This window comes from Sturnira hondurensis, unplaced genomic scaffold (genome assembly GCF_014824575.4).
Source record: "Sturnira hondurensis isolate 20B ecotype Veracruz unplaced genomic scaffold, ASM1482457v3 Scaffold0018525, whole genome shotgun sequence".
Taxonomy (NCBI): Eukaryota; Metazoa; Chordata; class Mammalia; order Chiroptera; family Phyllostomidae; genus Sturnira; species Sturnira hondurensis.
In genome coordinates, this window is record NW_028091156.1 from 4,819,217 (window position 1) to 4,841,590 (window position 22,374).

Sequence of the window (22,374 nt, forward strand, 5' to 3'; positions counted from 1 at the left end):
CTTATATTCCCGCTGACTTTAAACCATCTGTGAGGAAATTGGGGGACACACTATGCTTTGTCGGTGATTTAACTCAATGTTCTATATTTAGTAAGAAGTGACTATCAACAAACAAGCACCCAAACTTATAATACACGTACGAGGCAAGTGGGTGCCCACAGGGACCAGAGCAAACCAGGTGGAAGCTGCCACCTGGAGAGGCAGCCCCATGGCAGACGTTGTATCTGATCGTACACCAAGGGCAGCGTGACGCAAGAACTGGATCTTTTTCAGGCCCGCCAAGGTAAAGCCAGTTTCCTGAGTAATAATCGCTAACACCGAGCCCTGTGGACCTCATGCTTTGTCATGTACCCCCCATAAACCTGGTGGATCATCCCTGTCTTACCAAGAGAGAGGGCTGGGCCCTCCAAGACAGAGTAACTTGGCCAAGGTCACAGCTGGTGGGTGTTGGCGTCAGGCCCTGCCCCCAGCCAGCATGGTTCCCAAGTGCACACTTGGCTTGGGCCACCTGGACCGACTCCCAGTTCAGTCAGTACTTAGTGCAGAATGTGCAGCTGGGTAGCAGCTCCTCGTTTATGAAGACATTATTTTCATATATTTGTTTAAAATTTATTTTCCAGTGACAGTTGACATACAACATTAGTGTCAGGGGTAAGACACAGCAGTTAAACAGTTACAAACCTTCCGAGGTGGGCCCCCCAATCAGCGTGGTACCTGTCAGACACCACGCGTGGTTATCGCGGTGTCGCCGACTGTGTCCCCTCCGCCGTAATGTACGTCCCCGTGACTGTTTCCCTAACTGGCAATCTACTTCTCAGTCCCTTCCACCTGCTTCACCCGGACTCCGACCCCCTCCCTTGGGTGTATGACCATCGTACACTGAACTGTACAGCCCCCCAAAGATTTGTTGAAGTCCCAACCCGAGCGCCCCAGCCTGTGGCCATGTTCGGAGACGGAGCCTCTGCAGAGGGAGCCACATTAGAATGAAACCGAAGGTTGGGCCTTACCTTGGTGTGACCGTTGTCCTTATGAAAGGAAAAGTTTAGAGGCAGGCAGGCACACAGGACAGCGTGCGACAAAGTCGGAGACTGGGCCGGTGCTTCCACAGGCCGGGGAGTGCCAGAGACGGCCCGCAGACCCCGACCAGCGAGGGCAGAGCACAGCCCTCCGGAGGAGCCCACCCTGCCGGCCCCGGACCTTGGACTTCGGGCCTCCCTCCTGACTGTGAGACAACAACTTCCTATTGTTCAAGCCGCCCGGTTATTTTGTTTCAGCAGCCCCAGTGAACTAATGCAATCGTTTTTAAAAAAGGAACCACCATATTTGCTTCAAAAGTAGGAGTTCAAGTCAGTGTAGATACTTAATCCAGTCTCTGCTGGCAGTCCCAGGCTCACCTCCTAAAGCCCCCAGACCTTCGTCAAAACATGCTTTCTGTTCGCGCCCACTGGGCCTTATCCGAACACCCCGTTCGACCTTCACCCAGCTTTTCTGAGGCCCCTCCAGCCTCACGTCATTGCTGTCGCCTCAGAACCCCTGGTGGCAATTTGGTCCTTACTGTGTCCCATACTGCGCCTTGTATCACTTAGATGCCTACTTTAACCTTTTTTTCTCAGGGAATAAACTCCTTGAAAAATTTTACTTTCAGTATCAGTTTTCTGTGAAGCACTTCTCCCCCAGCACAATACTTTGCACGTGAGAATACACACCTCCCAAACCAACAGAGCCATCTACTGTAAAAAGAATTATTGTAGAACTATTATATAATCACACGTAACGTGTCATTGTAACTGAAGTATTACGTAGCCCCGTCTGAAATGTTACCCGTTGTGATAATCAGACTCTCATGCTGTTGGCTCTGAGGGGCCTGCTACGGCCTTTTCCCGATCACTTTGCCATCCCCCTTTGCCCCAAACAAGATCAGATTCGATCTTACACGCCCTGGGGAGACGGAAAGATTTATGATTTATTATCTTTGTTTGCTTGCGTGATAGGGGCTACAGTTCTGCAAACAGACCCATTTAGAATTATTTTCTGAAAAAGGCATTTCTCGTGGACTTGGTGTTGGCATTGGCAGAGGGAAAACTAAGGTGTAAATGGAATAGGGATCAGAAAGTCCTTCTCGAAGAGAAGGGGTCACCCCCCATTCCTGGGAGGCGATGGTGCTATGAATTCACTGGCAGAAGTTAGTCCAAGGGTTTCTCCCCCGGCCCGAGGCTTCCACAGTGATGACATCGTCTGACCTTGGAGCAAAGAGCCCGTGGAAACAGCAGAGCACCCCCCCACTGCTGCCCTCGGTCACAGGGGCTGTGTAGTGTTCTGCAGAGCCGCATTCAGCGAGGTCGGGTGTTGAACAGTCCACATAGGAGAGCAGGGCTGTGTTGGTGGTGGTTCTCACTGCTCCCTGCTCCTGGCTTTTCTCTTAGTTACCAAAAGATCTGTGTGTTTTAAGTGCCATTTGGGGCTGTCCTGATCCAGAGCATTCTGAGCACAGACGTGGCTCCGTGGAGGCTCCGTGTCGCCTCGGTGGGGTCCAGTAAAGGCTGCCTGTGGGGCGAGTGGGAGAGGAGGGTGGGAAGCCCCCCTCGGAAGGCCCACCTGGGCTCAGAAGAGGCTCCTGTCTCCTCTGCATTTCTGAGCGAAGCTTTTGCCTTTGAGAACTTTTCCGTGTGGACTAGAAGCTCGGAAAGTACCGGAGGAAAGTGAGCTCAGGGACCTGATGTTTCCAGGGGCCCAGGCCCCTGTGTATGCCTCCGTTCGGGCTTGGGGCTGCGTGAGTTTGGAGCCCATGTTATTCCAGAAGTAGTTATCAGAGGCCTGTTGCATGCCTGGGACATGTATGAAGCAAAACATACTCTTTACTCACGCTGAAACTCGCACTAAGTGCAGAGGAATACCCCCAACGCAGGTGTCGGTTTGGCAAAAATAGAGGACCCAGGTGTCTGTGCTTCCTGATGAACTGTCCCCAGAGTCCTTGCAATCCCCTTGTTTACACTAGGTCACGTGCCCTCCTTTTCCTTCACTGTCCCCTCTCGATTCATGAAATGTCCTGCCTTCCCCTCACTCCGAATACACACTTTCCCGGTCCCAGGGCCCATACAGTTCCCCTGCCTGCCCTCAGCTCCCTGCTGTCTTCCCAGATCCACTGAGCCCCAGGAGCACTTGAACCTGGGCTTCCACAGCCTGATGTCTGGGCTAAGGAAGGAAACCTGTGTTCTCACTCCGGGAGCCGGGCTTGGGAAGAAACTGCAAACAGCCTGAATTTCCTGGTCTTGCAGGAGTTCTCCGCCCTTCGACTGAATCACAGCGCCTCCCTGCACAGACCCTTTTTGCTAAGCAGCCGGGCACCCCCATATGTTAGCAGGAGGTGCCTGGACTTGGCCAGCTTCCAGAGCCGGGAATCGGAGGGGACAGGGACACCTCTCACTTCTTTCACGAGAGGCACTTGGGTACCCAGCCCACAGAAGGAACATTGCTCATTAGTCACCTTGGCAAACTTGGTGAGGTGGGGAAAGGAGGAAGGAAGAAAACTGGGGGTGGGGAGGGAGTTTGTGGGGGAAGGCGGGCATTAGCCCAGAGAAGGGAAGCCAACCTGAGCAAACAGCAGGCTGAGAGTTGCCCAGGCCAGAACGCTGAGGGAGTCTGTTCTTGGGGGGCGTCTGAGCTGGCAGGGCCCCTGGCTCCCGACCCCTTCTGGCACTTTCGCCTCTGCCTCGCATTCTTGCTGGGCCAGGTGGGCTGGCTGCAGGGGCACCCCAGGGCCTGGATTATGGGCCGCCCTTCCAGCCCACCCTGCACCTCCAGTTCTGCTCCAACTACGAGTCCTTCGGCGGCTGTGATCAGCGTAAGGGCCTCCGCATCGCTGCTTGGTATCGCAACATTATGGACCGCTTGGACCTCCAGGGCTGTGAGCTGTGTGCTGGTTACATTAAAGACATCCTTTGCCAGGTAGGTGAGAGTGTAAAAAAATTACCCCGAGGGAAGCGAGGGAGAGGGCTTAGAAAAGTGTCTTCCAGCCCAGCTGGGGCCAGGTGCTGGGAGGGTGGCTGGGGGCCTGGGGAAGAGGGCTCCTTGGGCACCCAGACTTTTAGAAGCTCAGCTGCCAGCTCCCTCCCTTAGAGCTTTGGGCTCTGGACGGACCCCCAGGGGTGAGGATGTGCTGAGTGGGGTGTCCGCTGGTCCTCCAAGCTCTCCCTTGGGTCCTGCTGGCCTCACTGCTGCTCTCGGGCTTGGGAGAATGAGCTGGGGGTGGTCCCAGAGCAGCTGTGGCCTGGGTCCTCCCCACTGTGCCCTCCCCACTGTGCCCCAGGACCTGGGCCCAGCACCCACCTGTGGTGTGTATGTGGTGCACGGGAGAGCGGTGGCCTCTGTCCGGGTCCGGGCCTCCTCTGGGACATGGGTGGCAGGGGTCCTGCTGTGATGACAGCAGCTTCCAGAGCTGGGGGCTCCCCGCCGCCCACATTCCAGAGCTGGGCTGGGAGAGCTTGCAGCAGCTGAACGCAATGACTCAGAGGTTCTGCTTCGCTGGCTCCCCAGCAGCCAGAACCCACCTCCCTGGCAGGTATCACCCACGCTGGGTGTGGGCCACACACCCCGGCACTGTGGGAACAGGGGTTCAGGGGGCCAGGGGGCTCTCAGCGCTGCAGAGATGATGAAAACGTTGCCACGGGGAGAAGTTCTCCAACGACAGACTTGGGGTGAGACACAGGGAATCCGGGCAGACGGGGGTCGGATTCCCTCCTGGGCCCCGATGCCACCGCCCCGGAGTGCAGTGGCCGCCCCAGCTCTCCGCACAGGGAGCACAGCAGAGCCTGGCACAGAAGCAGCGGCCTGGGTGGCATCGCCAAGGGCTGTACTCTGTCACCTTGGACCAGCCCCCGGCCATTTCCTAGAGCATTAACGCTGGGAGAACCATTTGGGCAGAGGCTGGCTGGGCTCTATGAGCAACACAGGATTCTCCTGGTAAAAATGTGCCCCCCTCCGCCACTCCCCCCGCCCCTCCCCGACGGGGTGAGATTTCAGAAAGCCCAATTCAGAGCTCCCCTGTTGTGGGGATTCAAAGAATCAGAATAACCCACGTGTGTTCACTTATTAAAAAATTACAAGGCGCTCCCTCTCTGTTCCCCCCACAGGTAGTGAGAGTGTTCTCAGTGCTGACGTCAGGCAGCTCCCAGGACCCACATTTTACTGATGGGGAATCGGGGGTTTCCGAGGACTTGTCCGAGGTCCAACAGTGCCACGTGGGGCCGGAAGCTAGAGGCTCAGGTCCTGAGTCCCACGCCCCTCTGATAACCCCATTCCAAAGATGAGCCCGGCGTTTACCTAGTGGTTTCTGACCCGGGGGCCAGTGTGCGAGAACTCAGAACCTGCCTCCCACCCCCTGTGCAGCTCCGGGGGAGAACAGTGACACCCCACGGGACCTTAGTTTCCTAAGTGAAATGACAGTGAGTTCAGGGAGCAGAAGCAAACAGGCGTGCTTATATATGCCTTCATTGGTTGATTCTCCTATGCGCCCTGACCAGGGATCGAACCCACAACCCTGTCATATCAGGACGATGCTTAACCAACTGAGCCACCCACCGGTCAGGGTGCGGTTTGCTTCCTCGTCAGCAGCTCTGACAAGTATCCTGACATCAGTGCTGTGAATTGTTGGGCTGTTTCTCCCCTCCTCCAGTAACCAGGCCCTGGCTCCACAGCCCGCACTCGGGGTTGAAACACGAGAGAATGGGGAGCTCCGATGCACGTGGGAAACGATGCACGTGGCCCTTTGTTGAGTGATGGGGTGACAGGCCGGCCGTTGGCAGGAGGTGTTGGGGATCGAGGTCCTGGGCCAGCGGACTCCACGCCACTCAGCGGCCCCAGACTACACCCTTTAAATGGGCCTCGTGTGCTTCTTGTCTCAGCTGCCTCTGTCTTCCATCACTATTGGGGGCTGCTTGTCTCCCCATAGCATTCTATTTATTTCCTACAAATTGCCATGGCGTAAGGAGGTCTGAATAGCAGGGGATCCTTCATCCGGGAGGGTCAATTAAATCCCTGTAGCTCCTGGCAGGGTTTATGTGCATTAAACACTGAAATATCTTTAAAATCAGTGATGAAATTACTAGAGACCTCATCTCTGGAAGCCATAGATAAATCACATATTCATTTTCACCATCGTATTTTTAAATTATAAAATATTTCAAACATGTGGAGAAGTACAGAAAATTAAATCATTCATACCAGGGGTTCAATGCTCAGATTTAACAAATATGAAACTTTGGCCACATTGCTTCAGATTTGTATAAAGAAGTCAAATCTTAGAGACACCGCATTTGTTATAAAGGGAAAGATGGAGAAATTGGTACTATCTCTCTTTTTTTTTTTAAAAAGTTCATCACAATAAAACTTTATGTGCCAAGAACACATAAGTTAAAGTGTTACCACTGTAGGGTGAATAGGAGAGCTTTTTTCCTTCCTTTCTGTCTCCAGGAGATTAACTGGGTGGAAAATTTGGGTCCCAGGAGTCGGTCATAAAAACTCCAGAATCCTGGTCTTTTCCCAGACCGCTTTCCCTTCTGCTGGCTCAAAAATTGGGACCAGCCCTGGCTGGGTGGCCCAGTTGGTTGGAGCGTTGTCCCATACACCAAAAGGTTGAGGGTTCAATTCCTGGTTAGGGTTCACACCTGGGTTGTGGGTTCGATAGTGCACCTAATGGATCAGGCAACTGATCAATATTTCTCCCTCTTCCTCTCTCTCTAAAAGTCAGTAGACATACCCTTGGGTGAGGATTAAAAAAAGAAAAAGATTAACAACAGCAACAAAAAGTACTGAGACCAACCCCACTGGGGCCAGTCTGACAGTGGGGAACTGAGCTTGCTGTCTCTTCTACGAGTGCTCGCCGTATGCAGCCCATCTCTACGACGCCGAGAACCCTCAGACGGCCCCCCAGAACTTTCCAGGCTTCTGCGCTGACTACTGCTCCGCCTTCCACTCTTGCTGTCTCTCTGCCTTCTCCCTGCTGACCAAGGACCGTCACCTCCGGGAGTCCCTCGAGAAAGTTGGTGCTCACTTCTGCCACCTCCTCCACCGTCCTGACCAGGACTATCGCTTCCCCAGCGTCCTGAGGAATGACCATCTCAATCGCAACCTGGGTGTGGTGGCCAGGGACCTTCGGGGCTGCCTGCTGCTCGGCCTGGCCGAGGTGGCCAACGGGCTGAGGAACCCTGTGTCCATGGTCCACGCTGGGGACGGCACCCACCATGTGCTTGTGGACGAGCAGGTGGGGGTGGTGTGGGTCTACCTGCCCGACGGGAGTCGCCTGGAACAACCCTTCCTGGACCTCAAGAGCATCGTGCTGACTACTTCGTGGATCGGGTATGAGAGAGGCTTCTTGGGCCTGGCTTTTCATCCCAAACTCTGACGAAACTGCAAGTTCTGTATTTATGATTCATGCCTGGGCCAGAAGAAGGTGGAAACGATCCGGATTAGCCAGACGAAGGCTTCCCAGGCCGATCCCAACGGAGTGGACCCGAAGTCAGAAAGGTGAGTCAGACCGGTGAGCATCTGCATACCATGTTCTCGGATAATGTCAGTCCTCTCGGGCGACAGGGGGGGATTTCCCAGTTTCAGATCACTAGTGATTATGTCATGGGTGATTCATGAGCACGTCCAAGGTAGACTCAGAGTCAAGGGCGTTCATGGGGTCTCACCATCACCTTAGAGTTAGTTACCCAGTTAGAGCCATGCTGGCTTGATTTCATAGAGGGCAAGCAAAGGCCCACAGCCATGATGGTTTGAAAGGTATTAGAGATAATATCCATACCCATGAGCTAGCAGTCTCCGATGGTGGTGTGGCCATCAGATCCCATGTCCTCTCCCTTGAAGGCAGGGATCTCGTGCTGCAGGAAGCTCACTGCTCATATACAGAAGAAGGACTCAGGGCCAGCTGCCCCCAAGCTCATGTCCTTCCCACTCCACCATTCTGCTTCTTTTCCTTCTTCTTTCCGCCTTGTCTCTCTTTTCCCCTAGAGACAGGCTGGGACATTGAAAAGAACGAGAGGAACTGAGACACTGACCCCTGTGAGCTTGCTCAGAGGAAGGGGTTTAAGGGTTCGGGGAGAGCAGAGAGGAAGGCCAAGCCTCAGAAAAGGATGACCGTTCCCCTGGCTGCGTCCTCATCTTCTGAGATCCCGATGAGAAAGGAAAATGATGCATGAGGAGTCGTGCTAGGGCACCTCAGGGGTCTCAGAGCCCCACAGCGACCTTCTCTGTGATCCTTGGACACTCCAAGGCAGGTCTCGGCTGGTTTGGACCGGCAGTTTCTGAGTATCCCCAGGGCACACAGATTGGGCTTGTATTAGAGCCTAAGGCACGGCTTCTTTTCTCCTTCAGGGTCATCTTGGAGACAGAAGAACCAGCCTCGAATCACAATGGCGGCCAACTTCTCTTCAGTGTGGACGGCTATCTGTACATATTCACCGGGGACGGAGGACAGGCCGGGGACCCCTTCGGGGAGTTTGGCGACGCTCAGAACAAGTGAGCCGGGAGGAGGCTGGGTCCCGGGCCCCTCCGGGTGAGCCCCTGGGGGGGTGCTTTTTCTGTGCAGGAGCCTCCAGAGGGTCAGACCCAGACCCCTTACTGCACAGCGGAGTTTCCTCTGCTGAGGCACGTTGGAGGGACCTTCGTTTTGTTCTTTTGGTCCAGGGTATTTCAGGCAGAGTGTATTTTGGTAGTTATTATTATGGGTGTGATTGCGATTTTCAGAGCATGTTGTAGAGATGAATTCAGAGTGTTTAAGGTATGTGATCAGGGCGTTATGCGCACACCCAGCTCTGACCGTCCACTTCAACTCCACTCTCCAAGCTCTCCGAGTGCCTAGCACTAGGTGCTATGCTAGGCCCCAGAGAATCGGGACAGTTAGTCAGTAAGAGCCAGTGTATACCGGCTGCTTGCTGCTTGTCGGGTGACGCCCTCAACACCTTATGTTTACCTGAGAGTGTAATTCTAACCTTCCACGAGGGCAGGCATTTTTACCTGTTTTAGCTGATGTGCCCCCAGGACGGAGAACAGTGCCCAGCACAAGGGAGTCACTTCATAAATGGTTATGGAATAGATAACTCCTTTGAACTGTGTATCGTGTAGGTATGGCGACAGCCAGGTACAGACTAGACAGTGCAGCCAGAGGAGAGTGAAGCAGTTGTCCCAGGGCACACAGCGAGCAGGCAGCAGAACCAGAGTTCAAAGTCAGACGATGAGGCTGTGCTAGCTGGACAGAGGTCACGTGACCCGTCTGCCCTCGCACCCAGCAGGCACTCGGTGGCCCTGCCTTCTCTCTCGATGTAGTAACAACATGGTGGTTAACGATGACAATAATAAAGAGCTAACGTTTGTCGAACGCCTGCTGTGTTCCAGGCTCCCTCGCCACAACTCACTTAACTGTTACATCGCAGCCGCACCACAAGGTGGCGCTGCTCTCCCTGCTTTCGGGTAAAACGAGGAAATTGAGGCCCAGAGCCCGGGCGTTGGCAGAGCCTGTGAAAGCCCCCGTTCCTTCTCCTGACCACACTGCTGTGTGCGGAAGAACAGAACCTGCTCCTTTTAAACGTGCATAGTATTAGCCCGAGCCCCAGAGGCACCATCGCACTGTAAAAATAAAATGATTTGCTCAGGGTCACGAGGATCAGAACTACATCACACTTCGCCCTGGTGGTTCACTGAACTTCAAACCAGGAAGTCCCTATATCTCGTGTGTACATATGTGTGTGTGTGCGTGCACATGTATTGTCATGTCTCCCCAGGTGATCCCTATTAGCAGGTCTTCCTGGGCTGTCTCCTCTGGTCCAGTGCCATTTTATTTTATCTTATTGCTTTATTTTATTTTTAACTTTGAATACTTCACATGAGCTTTACCTTTAGAAAAGGTAAGCGTACAATACAGCGTTGTTAGTTGTAGGGACAGTGTTGTACAGCAGAGCTCGGGAACCCACCCATCTTGCACACAGATGGCCACCAGGTGCGTGACAAGATGCTCAACATCGCTCATCAGCATGGAAACACAAATCAAAATCTCAAGGAAATGGCACGCCTCACACCTGTTAGGATGGCTGTGATTTTTTTTAAGAGACAGGTGTTGGTGAGATGTGGGGACATTTGCACCTTTGGGCACTGTTGGTGGGAATGCAAAATGGTGCCGCTTCGTGGGGAACCAGTGAGGTCATGCCTCGAAAAATTAGAAACAGGACTGGCCTGTGACCCCTCGTTGGCATGTCTGTGTACGTATCCCATGCCTGGTGTCTGTCTTCTTCCTTCTAGAAGTTCCCTGCTGGGAAAAGTGTTGAGGATCGATGTGGACAGGGTGGCACAGAGGGCAGGCGGTACTGGGTCCCCCGGGACAACCCCTTTGTGTCTGAGCCAGGGCCCCAGCCCGCCATCTATGCCTATGGAATCCGAAACATATGGCGCTGTGGTGTGGACCTCGGGGACCCGGTCACGCGCCAGGGCCGAGGCCGGATATTCTGCGGGGATGTGGGTCAGAGCCGGTTTGAGGAAGTCAATGTCATTGTTAAGGGCAGAAATTATGGCTGGAGAGCCAAGGAAGGGTTTCTTGTTACGATAAGAAACTTTGTCACAATGCCTTTTGGGTAAGCATTTCTTGAAGGCAGTGGAGGCGGGGGAAGAAAACCTGGGAGGGTCCTGTCCTGCAGGTCCTTTCAATGTCCTGGGGGATAGATAGGGCTGTTTATCCTGGTCTCCTGTCCCCAACACCAGAATCACAATGTTGATGTCTAGGGTAGACTCAGGGAGCGAGACTGATCCAGGAATCCATATTTCAAATAAGTTACCCACGTGAATTTGAGGCATACTCTTTTGAGAACCACGGGCTGGGAAGCATGGGTGGCTGTGTGTTTATTTATTTTCCAATCGTGAAAGCCCCCTGAAATGATATTCCTTATATAATCCATGAATCATATGATCCCTAAACATCAATGATCAAGGTGTCCTTGAGGTGTCAGGGTGTGCTTTGTCACCAGTGCTTAGTCTGGTTGTTCCTGTATGTCACAAAGCAGCCTTACAGACCCTTTCAATATTTTCCAAATCCTTAAGCCTGGGGATGTGCCTTGCCAGCCTAGGGGAAAGACTCAGGTGTGTGGACCTGCAGGTCCCTTCTCCCACGTGGGGGGGTTTTCGGTTTCTTCTCTGTGTGCAGAGGGTAGTCCAGTGGGAAGTTCACAAGTATGGTGGCTTGTCTGTGGAGGAGGACAAATGTGATTTCCTCAGTGGCCTGTCGTACGGAATACCAAGAATAGAACGGTCCCCACTCAATTAGGCAACTCCGTTGAAAATCCCCCTGCTTTCCCCTCGAAGCTCTCAATTTTGAGTGACAGCACTCAGTCCATTCCTTTGCTCCGGGATAGATGACATCCTGCCAATCTACGCCTACGACCATGACGTGGGGAAGGCAGTCACTGGAGGGTATGTGCACCCTGGGTGCAAGTCTCCGAATCTCAATGGCCTCTACATCTTCGGGGACTTCATGGGTGGGTAAGGAAGGACGGATGTCTCTCTTTTTATTTAGACATTTTTATGAACAAGAGAGCTGGGTGGAAGCTGGACTTTCCTCCCTGTCTTTTCAGCTCAAGGCGTCTGCGGGGCTCTGCCTCTGTGGAAACCCAGAGGAAGCGAGCTGGGACTTTGTCTCTCGTCCCTTAGGGGGCGTGGCCCTTCCCGCTCTCCACTGTCCTTTAGACCATTGTCGTTCTATTTGTCTGGGCTTTTGTCTGAGGTGGGAGGGTAAGTCTGGTTCCTTTGCCCCACCCCTAGCTGGGCAGAACTCTGATATTCTCATGCTGCGGTTCTTGGGTACAGAGATGGGGAAGAGTCAGTCCTGGGTCAGGTCCTTCATCACTTGTCAGGGCCTTGGGATTTAATTGTTCTCTGTGTCTTTTCCCCACAGTCCCTACCTCCCACTTCCACCCCCTACGTAACCGCTCGGTTAATATGCAGTGATTCGTAACTGAAGCGTATGCATCAGAATTACCTGGGGATTCAGCAGGCACTGTTTCCATAACTTTTCAGGTGGCACCCCTGGTTTACCTAATTCCTTTCCTTTTCTTCTGAAAACCTGCCTTTAATTCAGTAGATGATGAGGCAGAGAAAGCATCTCCCTTCTATTGTATAGACATCATCATCATCATAATAGCTACTGGTTTTTGAGCCTTTATGCCAGGTACTTTGGTGACATATTTATGTATATTGTTTAACCTTCCCAGCTCTCTTGCCTATGGTAACTTCTGTTTCCCTTCCCCATTTTATAGATGCGAAAACTAAGGCTTAGAGATATCGAGCAACTAGCTACAGATCACACAACTAATAAACTTTAAGTTACCCTTTTGTAGAGGTGCCACGTTCTCAGGACACCAGACTCCTTTGTGATAGAAAATGGCCTTCCCCATCCGGGGCAAGTGGGTGATGCAAGTACCTGTCAAGCAGCTTTTGGGGCCTTGGGAGAGCTAGTTACTGCTCCCCTCTGGGAAGCGCAGTCTTCGTACTCAAGGACGCTTTGCTTCTAGGAGGAAAAATATTCCGCAGGGTGGAACTAAGGATTCCTAAAATACAGGGTTTTGTTTTTCATCTAGTCGGCTTGTGGCTTTGCAGGAAGATAGAAAAGTGAAGAAATGGAAGAAACAGGATATCTGTCTGGGCAACGCCACATCCTGTGCCTTCCCAGGGCTGGTCAGCCCCTACAGCAGGTTCATCATCTCCTTCGCCGAAGATGAGGCCGGTAACCAATATTCAGGGTCCTCTGGTTCTGCTTCCTGGAACACAGGCTTTGTGAACGGAACAACTAGTCAATTATTATTATTACTATTATTGCTATTTATTTCATTTTATTTATGTATTTTCAGAGAGAGGGAAGGGAGGGAGAAAGAGAGGGAGAGAGACATTGATTGGTTTCCTCTCGCACGTGCCCCAGTCGGGGACTGAACATGCCTGGAGCAGGCACCGGCCTTGACCAGGAGTCGAACTGGTGACCTTTGCTTTGCAGAATGATGCCCAACCAACAGAGCCACAGTTGGAGGCCTACCCTTCGGTCTTCCCACTCCGGGGATGACGAAGGAGTGGCATGTGATCCCCCTCCCTGATTTTATTCTAATCTGCCATGACAGGATGGTGGCCCAGGCCAATAATGGGGCAGACCGGGTGGACAGGGAGCGTTTGTCCTGCTGGGGTGTCACCTGGGAGAGAGCACCGCTGGGGACCAGCCCCTGGCTGGGCTGCTTTGCGACCCTGCAGGAGTTGGTGAGGCACCTCCCAAGAGTGAGCAGGGGACAGGTCCTTTCCTGAGAGATCAGAGGGCAGGGTCGACAGCTGGGTGGCTGGCTGCTCACTGGACAAAGTAGGCATGTGTCAAAGGTATTAGCAAAGCAAGGCATGTGTGCATATATATGAGATGGGGTGGGGAGAGAGAGAGAGAGAGAAAGACTCCTTTCTAATGTATTTCCCCAAACTTTGTAATCAGAAAGTGGGTTTTTTAATTCCAGCTTTACAGACATTACGTTTTGTTTTAATCCTCGAGGATATGTTTGATTGATTTTAGAGAGAGAGGAAGGGGGAGGAAGGGGGGAATGGAAGGAGAGAGAAAGGGAGGGAGAGAGAAAACCACGCGGATGTGAGAGAGAAATACCAATTGGTTGCCTTCTGTGTACACCCCAGTGGGATGGAATCTGCAACCTAGGTATGTGCCCTGACCCGAGAATCCAACCTTTGACCTTTCAGTACATGGAGACGATGCTTCAACCAACTGAGCCACCCGCCAGGGCCATAAATTACATTTGTGAACAATAACATTTTCTTTGGCCCTGGGCCATGCTTAGAGGCAAGGAAGAGACTAAAGTGATCTCCAGGGGCCCCTCCAGACCTGGGGTTCTCCACACGTGAGAAGTAGACCCTTGACGACTTCCTGCATGTTTGGTCTCCCCTCCCTCTGAGCCGTGGAATAGCTGAACAAGACCTTGTCCAGAGCAGGACATGCAGAATGTCCAGTCAGCTCCTGGACCCTTTCCCCTCACCTAACTGAGGAATAGATAGTTCGAGATGGCTATTTCAGAGGATTAGGGGGCATTGGAAAATTCAAGCATTCTTAACAGAGAAAAGTCTGTGTGAGTTCCAAATTGGAAGTGCAAACATATCAAAAAGGAGAGAAACCACAGGCTGGCTGGCCGAGGTGCAGGGGAAACGGGTTGGTGTGGATGGCACAGCCCCTCCAGGCTGGACCCCCTGGGTGCAGACCAGCCCAGGGACCCTGGGCTGCTGTCTTCCACCACCCTGACTTTGATAGGGTGGCTTGTGGTGCCTGGAGACTTGTCACAGGAGAAGATTGACCAATTTTCAATGCCAGTCAGTACCTCCAGCAGACAAAACCAAGTGTTCTTGGCTGACTTCTATGGAGGGGACTTGCCAAGGTGTGCCCAAGTCGGCCTTTGCCCAAGGTGTGTGTGTCTGGGTGGAGGGGGTGGGGGTCCTTGAGCCACGATGGCTGCTGCTGAGGCAAATGATTTTCTTCAGCATTTCTTGCTTTTGTGTTTTTGCCCAGAGTGATTCAGGGTCTCTGCTCCCTTCACTGTGTTCCCCACTTCTAGATATCTTTAGATCTGGGGTTTATTTCATTAGTGTCTTATTAGTCATCAGCTTTAGGCACGTCATTTTTAACAGAATGGATGGCTACTGTTTATTTCTCAAGATCTTCTCTGTGACAGCTGGAGTGAGGACAACCACAGAGCAAGTGGCAGACACGGGGCTGCCCGCCACTGGGTTCTCGTGGGCTGGGTTTCTGAGTATCAGTACCCAAAACACGTTTTCAAGAGTGCCGGCCCAAGTCAGAACGCATGCCATGAATGCACATGGCTTCTCATGGCGTAGTATAATTTTTTTGTGTTTTGGTTTTGTTTTGCCCTAAGATATATTTTTTAAAATGTCAGTGGGAGCCCTGGCTGGGTAGCTCAGTTGGTTAGAACATTGTCCCAACATGCCAAGGTTGCGGGTTCCATCCCTGGTCAGGGCACATACAAGAATCAACCAGGGAATGTGTAAGTAAGTGGAACAACAAATGAACAAATCGATGTTTCTGTCTTTTCTCTATCTCTCTCAAATCAATAAGTAAAAATAAAAACATCATCAGATATCGCAGATGAGATTCACCTCCACCATTGTTTTGTCCTCAATAAACAATGGGGGTCTGTGGCGTGTTTGGGACGTGCAATCGACGGAAGCCTGTCGGGCTCTGCAGCAATGAGGGTTTTGGTTCTCCCTCCAGACCAGGGATCCTTTGTGTGGTTTGGAGGGGCCACAGCACGAGGGCACCCAGGGCCCATGCAGACCCTTCCGGGACTCCTCGTTTATCTAATGGTGGGATCCACCTGGAAGGGTGCCTGGGGTGTCCAGTCCGAGGGGGTGTCCTCAGGGAGTGTCCCGACTCACAGACCCCTCCGGAGGGGAGGACAGTAACTAGAGTGTGTCGGCACGTGAATCCAAAGCGTGCCGGGCCGCCGTCGCTCTGTGCGTGGGGTCCTGCAGAGCCCATGCACCTCTCCCTCCGCACAGGGCTTTCTAACAGGGGCCCCCGTTGGCCATGCATTCAAGGGAGAAGGTTTCTTAATCACCAGAGCTGAAGCTCTAGGCTCTTCCAGTTTGCGATTGAATAGACACTTCCTCCTGTAGAGTTGAGAGTGACTGTGTAACACACACAGCGGTGTATTGAATTCATGCAAGGACACAGACATTGTGCCAGGTCCACGAAGCTGTTCAGCACAGCACCAACCCTGACGCGGAGCAGGAGGGTGGGTGAGGGAGTAACAGTAACTGCCGATTACTGAACACTTTCTAATGTAACACCCAGCAATCAGGAGGTGTTATCACCCCCCATTTGGGAAATGAATAAATAAGCCGAGGGTGACAGAGGTGGAGAGGTGGCCCAGGACAACACGGCTGTGACCGGAGTGGTCGGAAGTCACACCCAGCTCTCTCTAACTCCGAAGCTGTGCTCACAGAGTCTCCACAGCCCCGTCCCTCAGAGGGAACTGCAAAATGAGGGGAGGGAGGTGTTCCTCCTGAGAAAGGGGCTACGCATTCAGGAGTTCCCACGGGAAGAAACAGGAGGTGTCAGGGCCCTTTCTAGAAGAGACAAGGAGACAGTGGGTGGAGGTGATTTCTGAGAGTGTGGAAAAGACCAGGAGGAGATGCTGAAGACAGGGAGTGCCGCAGGGAATTAGGAACCCAGGACCCAAGAAGGTGGAAATTGGGGAGAGTGAGGTGGGAGCTGGGGGAAGTAACGGCTCAAAGAAGGGCCCCTTTAAAGTGACGAGTCAGTGGTTCTTAGCCTATAGAATGCCTCAGGGTGTCACAGAGCATCCTTATCAATAGGGAAGAGGTGGGGAAGGAAATGGGGGTGCAGGAGGGAAAGTTCTGGGAGCCAAGAGATGATGAAGGCAGAAGCCGGTTTGGCTCCATGAACGTGAGCAGGACTTCCCTCCGCTGGGCCGCCTCGGGGCTAGTCTCAGGGGGCTGTCGGTCTGGAGTCTGGGTTCCTGCCCCGGGGCTCACTGCCTGCTGGGGCCACAAGCCACACTGAGCATCCTCCGTGGCCCCAGCTCTGTGTCTCGGCCCTGCCTCGTGTCCCGTGACTGCCTGCCTGTTCTCTTTTCTCAGGAGAGTTCTATTTCCTGGCCACTTCCTACCTAAGTGCCTACGCACCTCACAGATCCATTTATAAATGTGTTGACCCATCAAGGTGAGATTTGGTCTCATTTTCTTCTCGGGTGCATTTCTGTCCAGCCCCTATCTTTGTGGCAGGTCATCGAAAGAGTCCTCACTCCCCGAGAATTACCAGAAATGACCAATTATGCTCGAGATGAAAAGCAGCTTGGTGAAGCCAAGCTCTCTGGGAACCTTGGGCCCTTTGGCTGGCAATGGCCTCCTTGCGGTTGGAAATGAGGAGTTTGAGCCTTGCCAGGAAGACCGGTCTAGACCGGTGGCTCCTGTGTTGTTTTTGTTGTTTAAATATCGTTCTGGAAACTTCTGCCTGGATCATCCGACAGTGGGTATTCACCCCTGACCACCTGAATAAGCGCTGATGCTCTGTGCACTGGGTTTGGTCCAGGTTCCCAAGATCTTCGGCAAATGCCTTGACCTGCCAGGTTTCTCGGTGTCTGTCCCCTGTCCTTGCTGGAATTCAGTGGCAGTATGGACTCCCTCGGTGGACTCTGTGCTGTTTCTCCTGCTTCTTCGCCCACTGCTCTCAGAGGCTAGCCGACCTCCCCCTGATCCCGCAGAAGCCACGGTACAGCTTCCCATCCGGGCAGTTGTTGAGGGTGGGTGGTCTGAACCTGCTGTGTGTTCATCCTGGGAGCCCTGTGCAGGCCCTGCGCACAGCAAACACGTCTCCCCACGAATCAGCGTGAGGAAAGACCCAGAGAGAAAAACTTCCCTTAGGAGGCTTCCATTACCCGTTTCTAGGGTGGTGATCAGGAGACATTTGGCAAATCGGTCCAGCTGCCGGTCAGGGCTCAGGAGCCAGGACCAGCTCACGGCGCATCTCTGTTTGGCAGCAGGGACCTCAGGTGGGAGGTCCTTGGGAGTTCCGGGAGGAGCTGAGGCCCCCAGGCTGTGCCTGGGCGCTACCCCAACAGCAGGGTCGCTGGGGGCTGAACTTGCTGCTGGGCTCTCTCTACAACTGATCCGCTCCACGCATAGGTCCTGTTGTCAGAGGCTGGGGCCAAACAGGGTCTTTGAAGTACTTCCGGCGGCTGGTCGTGTCTGGGGGGGAGTTCTGCTCTGTCTGGTAACAGGGTTTCTTTGTGTGTGTGCGTGAATCTCCCTTTCTTCCTGTCATCTGACTTGGTCGGGGGGATAATTTAGCTGTCCTCCGTCACAAGAGCAGGCACGATGAGAGGTCAGCCATCAAGCCACTGTTCCACACTGAGGACACCTTTACTCATTCACCTTTCTCCTCAGGGTGACATTTACTGCGTGGTCACCGTGTCCCAGGCACTCACGCTGCCAGCGAGGCAGGCTAACACCCTGAATCTGCAGAGAAGGCCACGGAGCCCAGCTCAGTAACATCGCTTGCCCGAGGTCCAGCGAGTGAGCGGGGCTGAGCATAGGAACTCAGTTTTCTTTGTGGATTAAAGTCATTTCCACTCCACCCACTTGCTTTGGTTATGATTACATTGACTTGCACAGACTTTTAAAAAATTTCTGTAGCCGTGGCTGCAAATTCCGCTCTGCCCGCGTATTCAGGTTGTCTTTGCACTAAATGCACCCTTGTGAGGGCAGTTGATTTATTTAGGAGCAATTTTCCCTCCCTTCCATCTTGTTCTCCTGCCTGGGTTTGAATCTGGGCTTTGCCCCCAACTAGCTATGTGACCCTGCATCTGTTTGTAACCTTTGTGTGCCTCAGTTTCCCTGCTGCACAATCGAATAATAAGAGCACCTACCTTATGGGGTTATTGTGAGGATTCAGTGAGTTATATTCATAAAGTATCAGGAAGCCTAAGCACTCTACAAGTGTTCCTCAAATAAATAAAGTCCCTTTATTCACGTGGGACAGGGGTAACAGCAACGAGACAGAGCTGGAATGAGGCAGAGAAGGTGGCGGTGGGGACTGGCCGGCAAGGTCCATCTCTGCTCTGGATAGCAGGAGTCCCTTGGTTTCAGAACACGCACCCGGGGGGCAGCAGTTCGAGAATGAATGTACCAGAAGGCGGAGAGGCTGGCATTATTTAAGGGGCTGTGCACCAGTTATTCCAGGGATCTTCTTCATCGTCATCATCACCCTCATCAGCTATGGGGCACTTGTTAGACATTTGGCACGGTTCCATGCATTTTTGACTCTCATTAAAAATTGGAAAAGTGACTTATTAACCACTCGTGGTGTGCCAAGCATATACACAGCTCTCATTTAATCTTCACTATGCCCCTGCAAGGAAAGGTACTATTACTTTTTCCATTTTGTAGATGTGGAAAGAAGCCCTTCACGACACTGCCATCCCAGGGCCTGTGGGGTCCCTGTGACGTCCACGTCGTTTCCACTCTCCACCTGAGCTCGACACCTGTTTTCGACCACACCTCACTCCCTCCCCACAGATAAGGGGGCACTGAACCCGGACCTTGCAAAGGTGCACTTCCTGGTGACTTCGGTTCTCTAGTGCCATCTTCAGAGCCTGGTGTCCTCACTGTTTCTCTCTGTTTGCAGGTGAGCACCCCCAGACAAGTGCAAATACAAGCCAGTAACGGTGCAAACTAAGAGTAAGCGGGTCCCATTCAGGCCACTCGCCAATGAGTCAGTCCGTCCTGGTCTTTGACTCAGACCTGGGCACCCTCTGCAAACATGACAGCCCTGTTGGGTGGGAGGGTTTACTTTCTCACCTACGGCCTGGCCTGTGCTTCAGGGGCGTCACTTGTGGCTCAGTCTATATATTTCTCTGCACACCTGCTTCCCCCGGGACCGGTTGTCTGTCATTCATTCATTCAACCACTCATGTATTCATTCATTCATTCATTCAATCACTCATGTATTCATTCAACCACTCATATATTCATTCATTTATTTATTCAATCACTCATGTATTCATTCATTCATTCATTCATTCAATCACTCATGTATTCATTCAGTCATTTGGCTTCATTCATTTAGCACTTCTGTGGCAGGTACTGTGCTGATGCTTGGGGATATAGCTGTGAACCTGACCTGTAGGAGTTCAGAGTCAAATAGAAGGGGGGCCCAGTAATGTGGGCAAATAAAGAAATAGATGTAACCCTGAGGCCCCCAGGGTGAGGGACACTTCCTTGGAGTAGGATGGGCAGTCAGGAGAGACTCATAGAGGAGGGGCACTATCTTTAAGGACACTAACTATTCCAGAGCGATGTGCCATTGGGGTGACCTATTCAAGAAGCACTGCCTTTAGATCAAAGACAGTTAAGGGACTTAAACAATATTAATTTCAAAAGAATTTCTATTAAAGAGCCCTCATGCCATCATGGGTCTCCTGGGAGGTGCTTTTCTTAGAGGTACTTTCCCAGGACTTGAATTTCCCACTACACAAATGCTTGTTTCCCAGAGACGGTCTTGCTAGACGGAGTTGCTAAAGGAGCAAGCGGAGAGAGCTGCTAGAAAGGTACCCAGTGTGACTTCAGCTTCCCATCCAGACCCGAAAGAAAGGCTCCTCCAAGAAGTCAGCTTCTCCCGAAAGAAGCAGGATGCTGTTTCGAGGTCCTGGGGCAGAGAAGGGAGCCTGAGTATGGCCCCCAAACCCCCAGGGGAAGAGGAAGAAGAGCTGGAAGCCCCGCAGTGGCCCTGAGAGCCAGCCTTCCTGGTGGGGGCCAGCTGGAAGAAGTCTTCCCTGGCCTGTGCAAGGAGAGCCTCACCACGCAGAACCTGCTGCTGTTCAACTGGGGCCTCCTTAGACATATGGGAAGCAGGGATGGGGGTGGTTGGGGCAGGGATGGCGGAGAGAGCTTGGCGTAGGGCCTGAATGTCTCTCCAAGGGAATCTTGCTACTGGGACAGTGCTCCTTGTCTGCTTCTGGCAGGAGGCCAAACCCCGCGTTGCCAGTGCACCTGGATGGGGCACTGGTCTGTAAACCTGCTCAGATACTGCCTGTCTCTGGTTTTGTAAATGCCTACAACCTAAGGTAGCGTAATAAATCAGCCCTTGCTCAAATGGACACACACCTCTTGATCTCGAGAGTGTTTGGCATTAGCTTAAGAACCATATTTCACTCTGATGCCACATCCCAGGTCTAAGAGGAGGCCGGGGGCCACAGGTTTCCAAGGGAAGCCCCTCTGAGAGGGTCATCTGCTTTGCAGGTGCAGAATAAGTAGTCTTGGCATGAAGGCATTCAAGGATCTGTAGAGGGTTTGTAAAAGGACATTGGTGTCGGTGAAGTGCTGACCCTTATGGGATCATTAGGGATATTTTTCTTGCCTCAGTGGGGCCTATTTCCTCAAGGCCATGGACATACTTCACGGTCACAGCTGATGTCCTGTCCACAGAAGGGCAAAATGACCAGCAAAGGTATGAGTGTGTTTTTCCAGACCTAAAATCTTGCGAGCCATGATAGACAGTCTCACAACTGCATCACTCCCAAAGTTAACTCAATTTAGGAAACACATTCATTCTCTGGTTCTTCACGGGGTTTAAAATTATGTTGGAGAGACACTTAATTTTATTTCAACTAATGCCATGCTTACTGCCTGTCAGCTACAGTCCTGGCTTGGGGAGCCCCAGGTGCCTATGCCTCCCACAGTTTACCTGGTTAAAAATGAACTTGAACTCAAGGTCCCAGGGCTAGGACTCCCTAAACCTGCACCACCCAACAGAGAAACAGGACAGCTATAAATGGGAGCCACACATGTAATTTAAAATTTTCTAGTGGGCACATTTAAGAAATAGGTGTAAAATTAATGTAATTATATATTTTATTTCATTCACTATATCTACAATATTAACATTTCAACATATTACCAATTTAACAATCACTAATGGATAGTTTACATCTTTTCTTGAACGAAGTTTTCTGTGTATTTTACTTTTTCTGTACATCCCAATCCAGATTAGCTACATTTCATGAGCCCACTGCCCACACGTGACTGGTAGCTACTTTTTACAGAGTCTTTTGTCCAGGCCTAGCCCTGAGATGCAGGAAAAGAAATCGTGGGTGGGGAACCTTCATGCATTCAGAAAAGGCTATTATGACTCTATAGTCACGCCCATTCTAGAATTCCGGGGCAACCCCCACCCCCTCTCCACACATACACACACAGCAACAGAGAGAAGAGTCGGGCTGCGGACAATGGCTTTCCAAGCCGCCCGGCTTTCCAAGCCGGGCTGTTTGTTTTGGGGAATGTCCCCTCCTCCTTGTGGAAGCCGGCAGGACCTGTTACCGCGACTGGGCTCTGAAGCCAGGGTTGTCACGTGGCAGCCGCAGCGCGTGCTTTCTTCCGGGCCACGCTGGCCACGCTGGTCACACTCTGGGTGCAGGCCTGGCGTGGAGACGCTCACTCGCCCGCCTCGAAAAACGCGAGTGGGAACTGGCGGTAGAGCGCCCCCCTCCGGCCGTGCGGCCGAACTGCAGGTGCCACGTCCCCTCCGCCCACTGGTCTGCTGGCGCGCGCCGGAGGGGACGCCCTTCACTTTCTGCCGCTCACCACCCGGTCTCTGTCTCCAAGGCGGTGCAAATGAGCCCGGGGAGCCTCGCGCTTCCCTTTCCGGGAGGACTGCAGGTGCCAGTTGCGCCAGAGGCGCCCAGGATGGCTTTTTTGTTTTTATTTTTTTCTCTGCTGTTTGTTGCGGGATTTTCTCTTCCGGATCACATCTAAAGCACAGTAAGGATGCCCATC

The 22,374-nt window shown here is 52.5% G+C and overlaps 1 protein-coding gene across 1 annotated transcript; it reads left to right on the forward strand.

The window, feature by feature from the left end:
• Positions 1 to 2,716: 2,716 nt before the first annotated feature.
• Positions 2,717 to 20,597, forward strand: HHIPL2 (HHIP like 2). The gene is given in 15 exon segments (XM_037069369.1): positions 2,717 to 2,770; positions 3,626 to 3,755; positions 3,758 to 3,945; positions 5,802 to 5,804; positions 6,872 to 7,521; positions 8,371 to 8,514; positions 10,291 to 10,328; positions 10,331 to 10,579; positions 10,582 to 10,611; positions 11,385 to 11,520; positions 12,615 to 12,760; positions 16,684 to 16,765; positions 19,229 to 19,319; positions 20,109 to 20,182; positions 20,184 to 20,597. Coding segments are annotated over 15 exon segments (2,271 nt in total). The 3' UTR covers positions 20,440 to 20,597.
• The last annotated feature ends 1,777 nt before the right edge of the window (positions 20,598 to 22,374 follow it).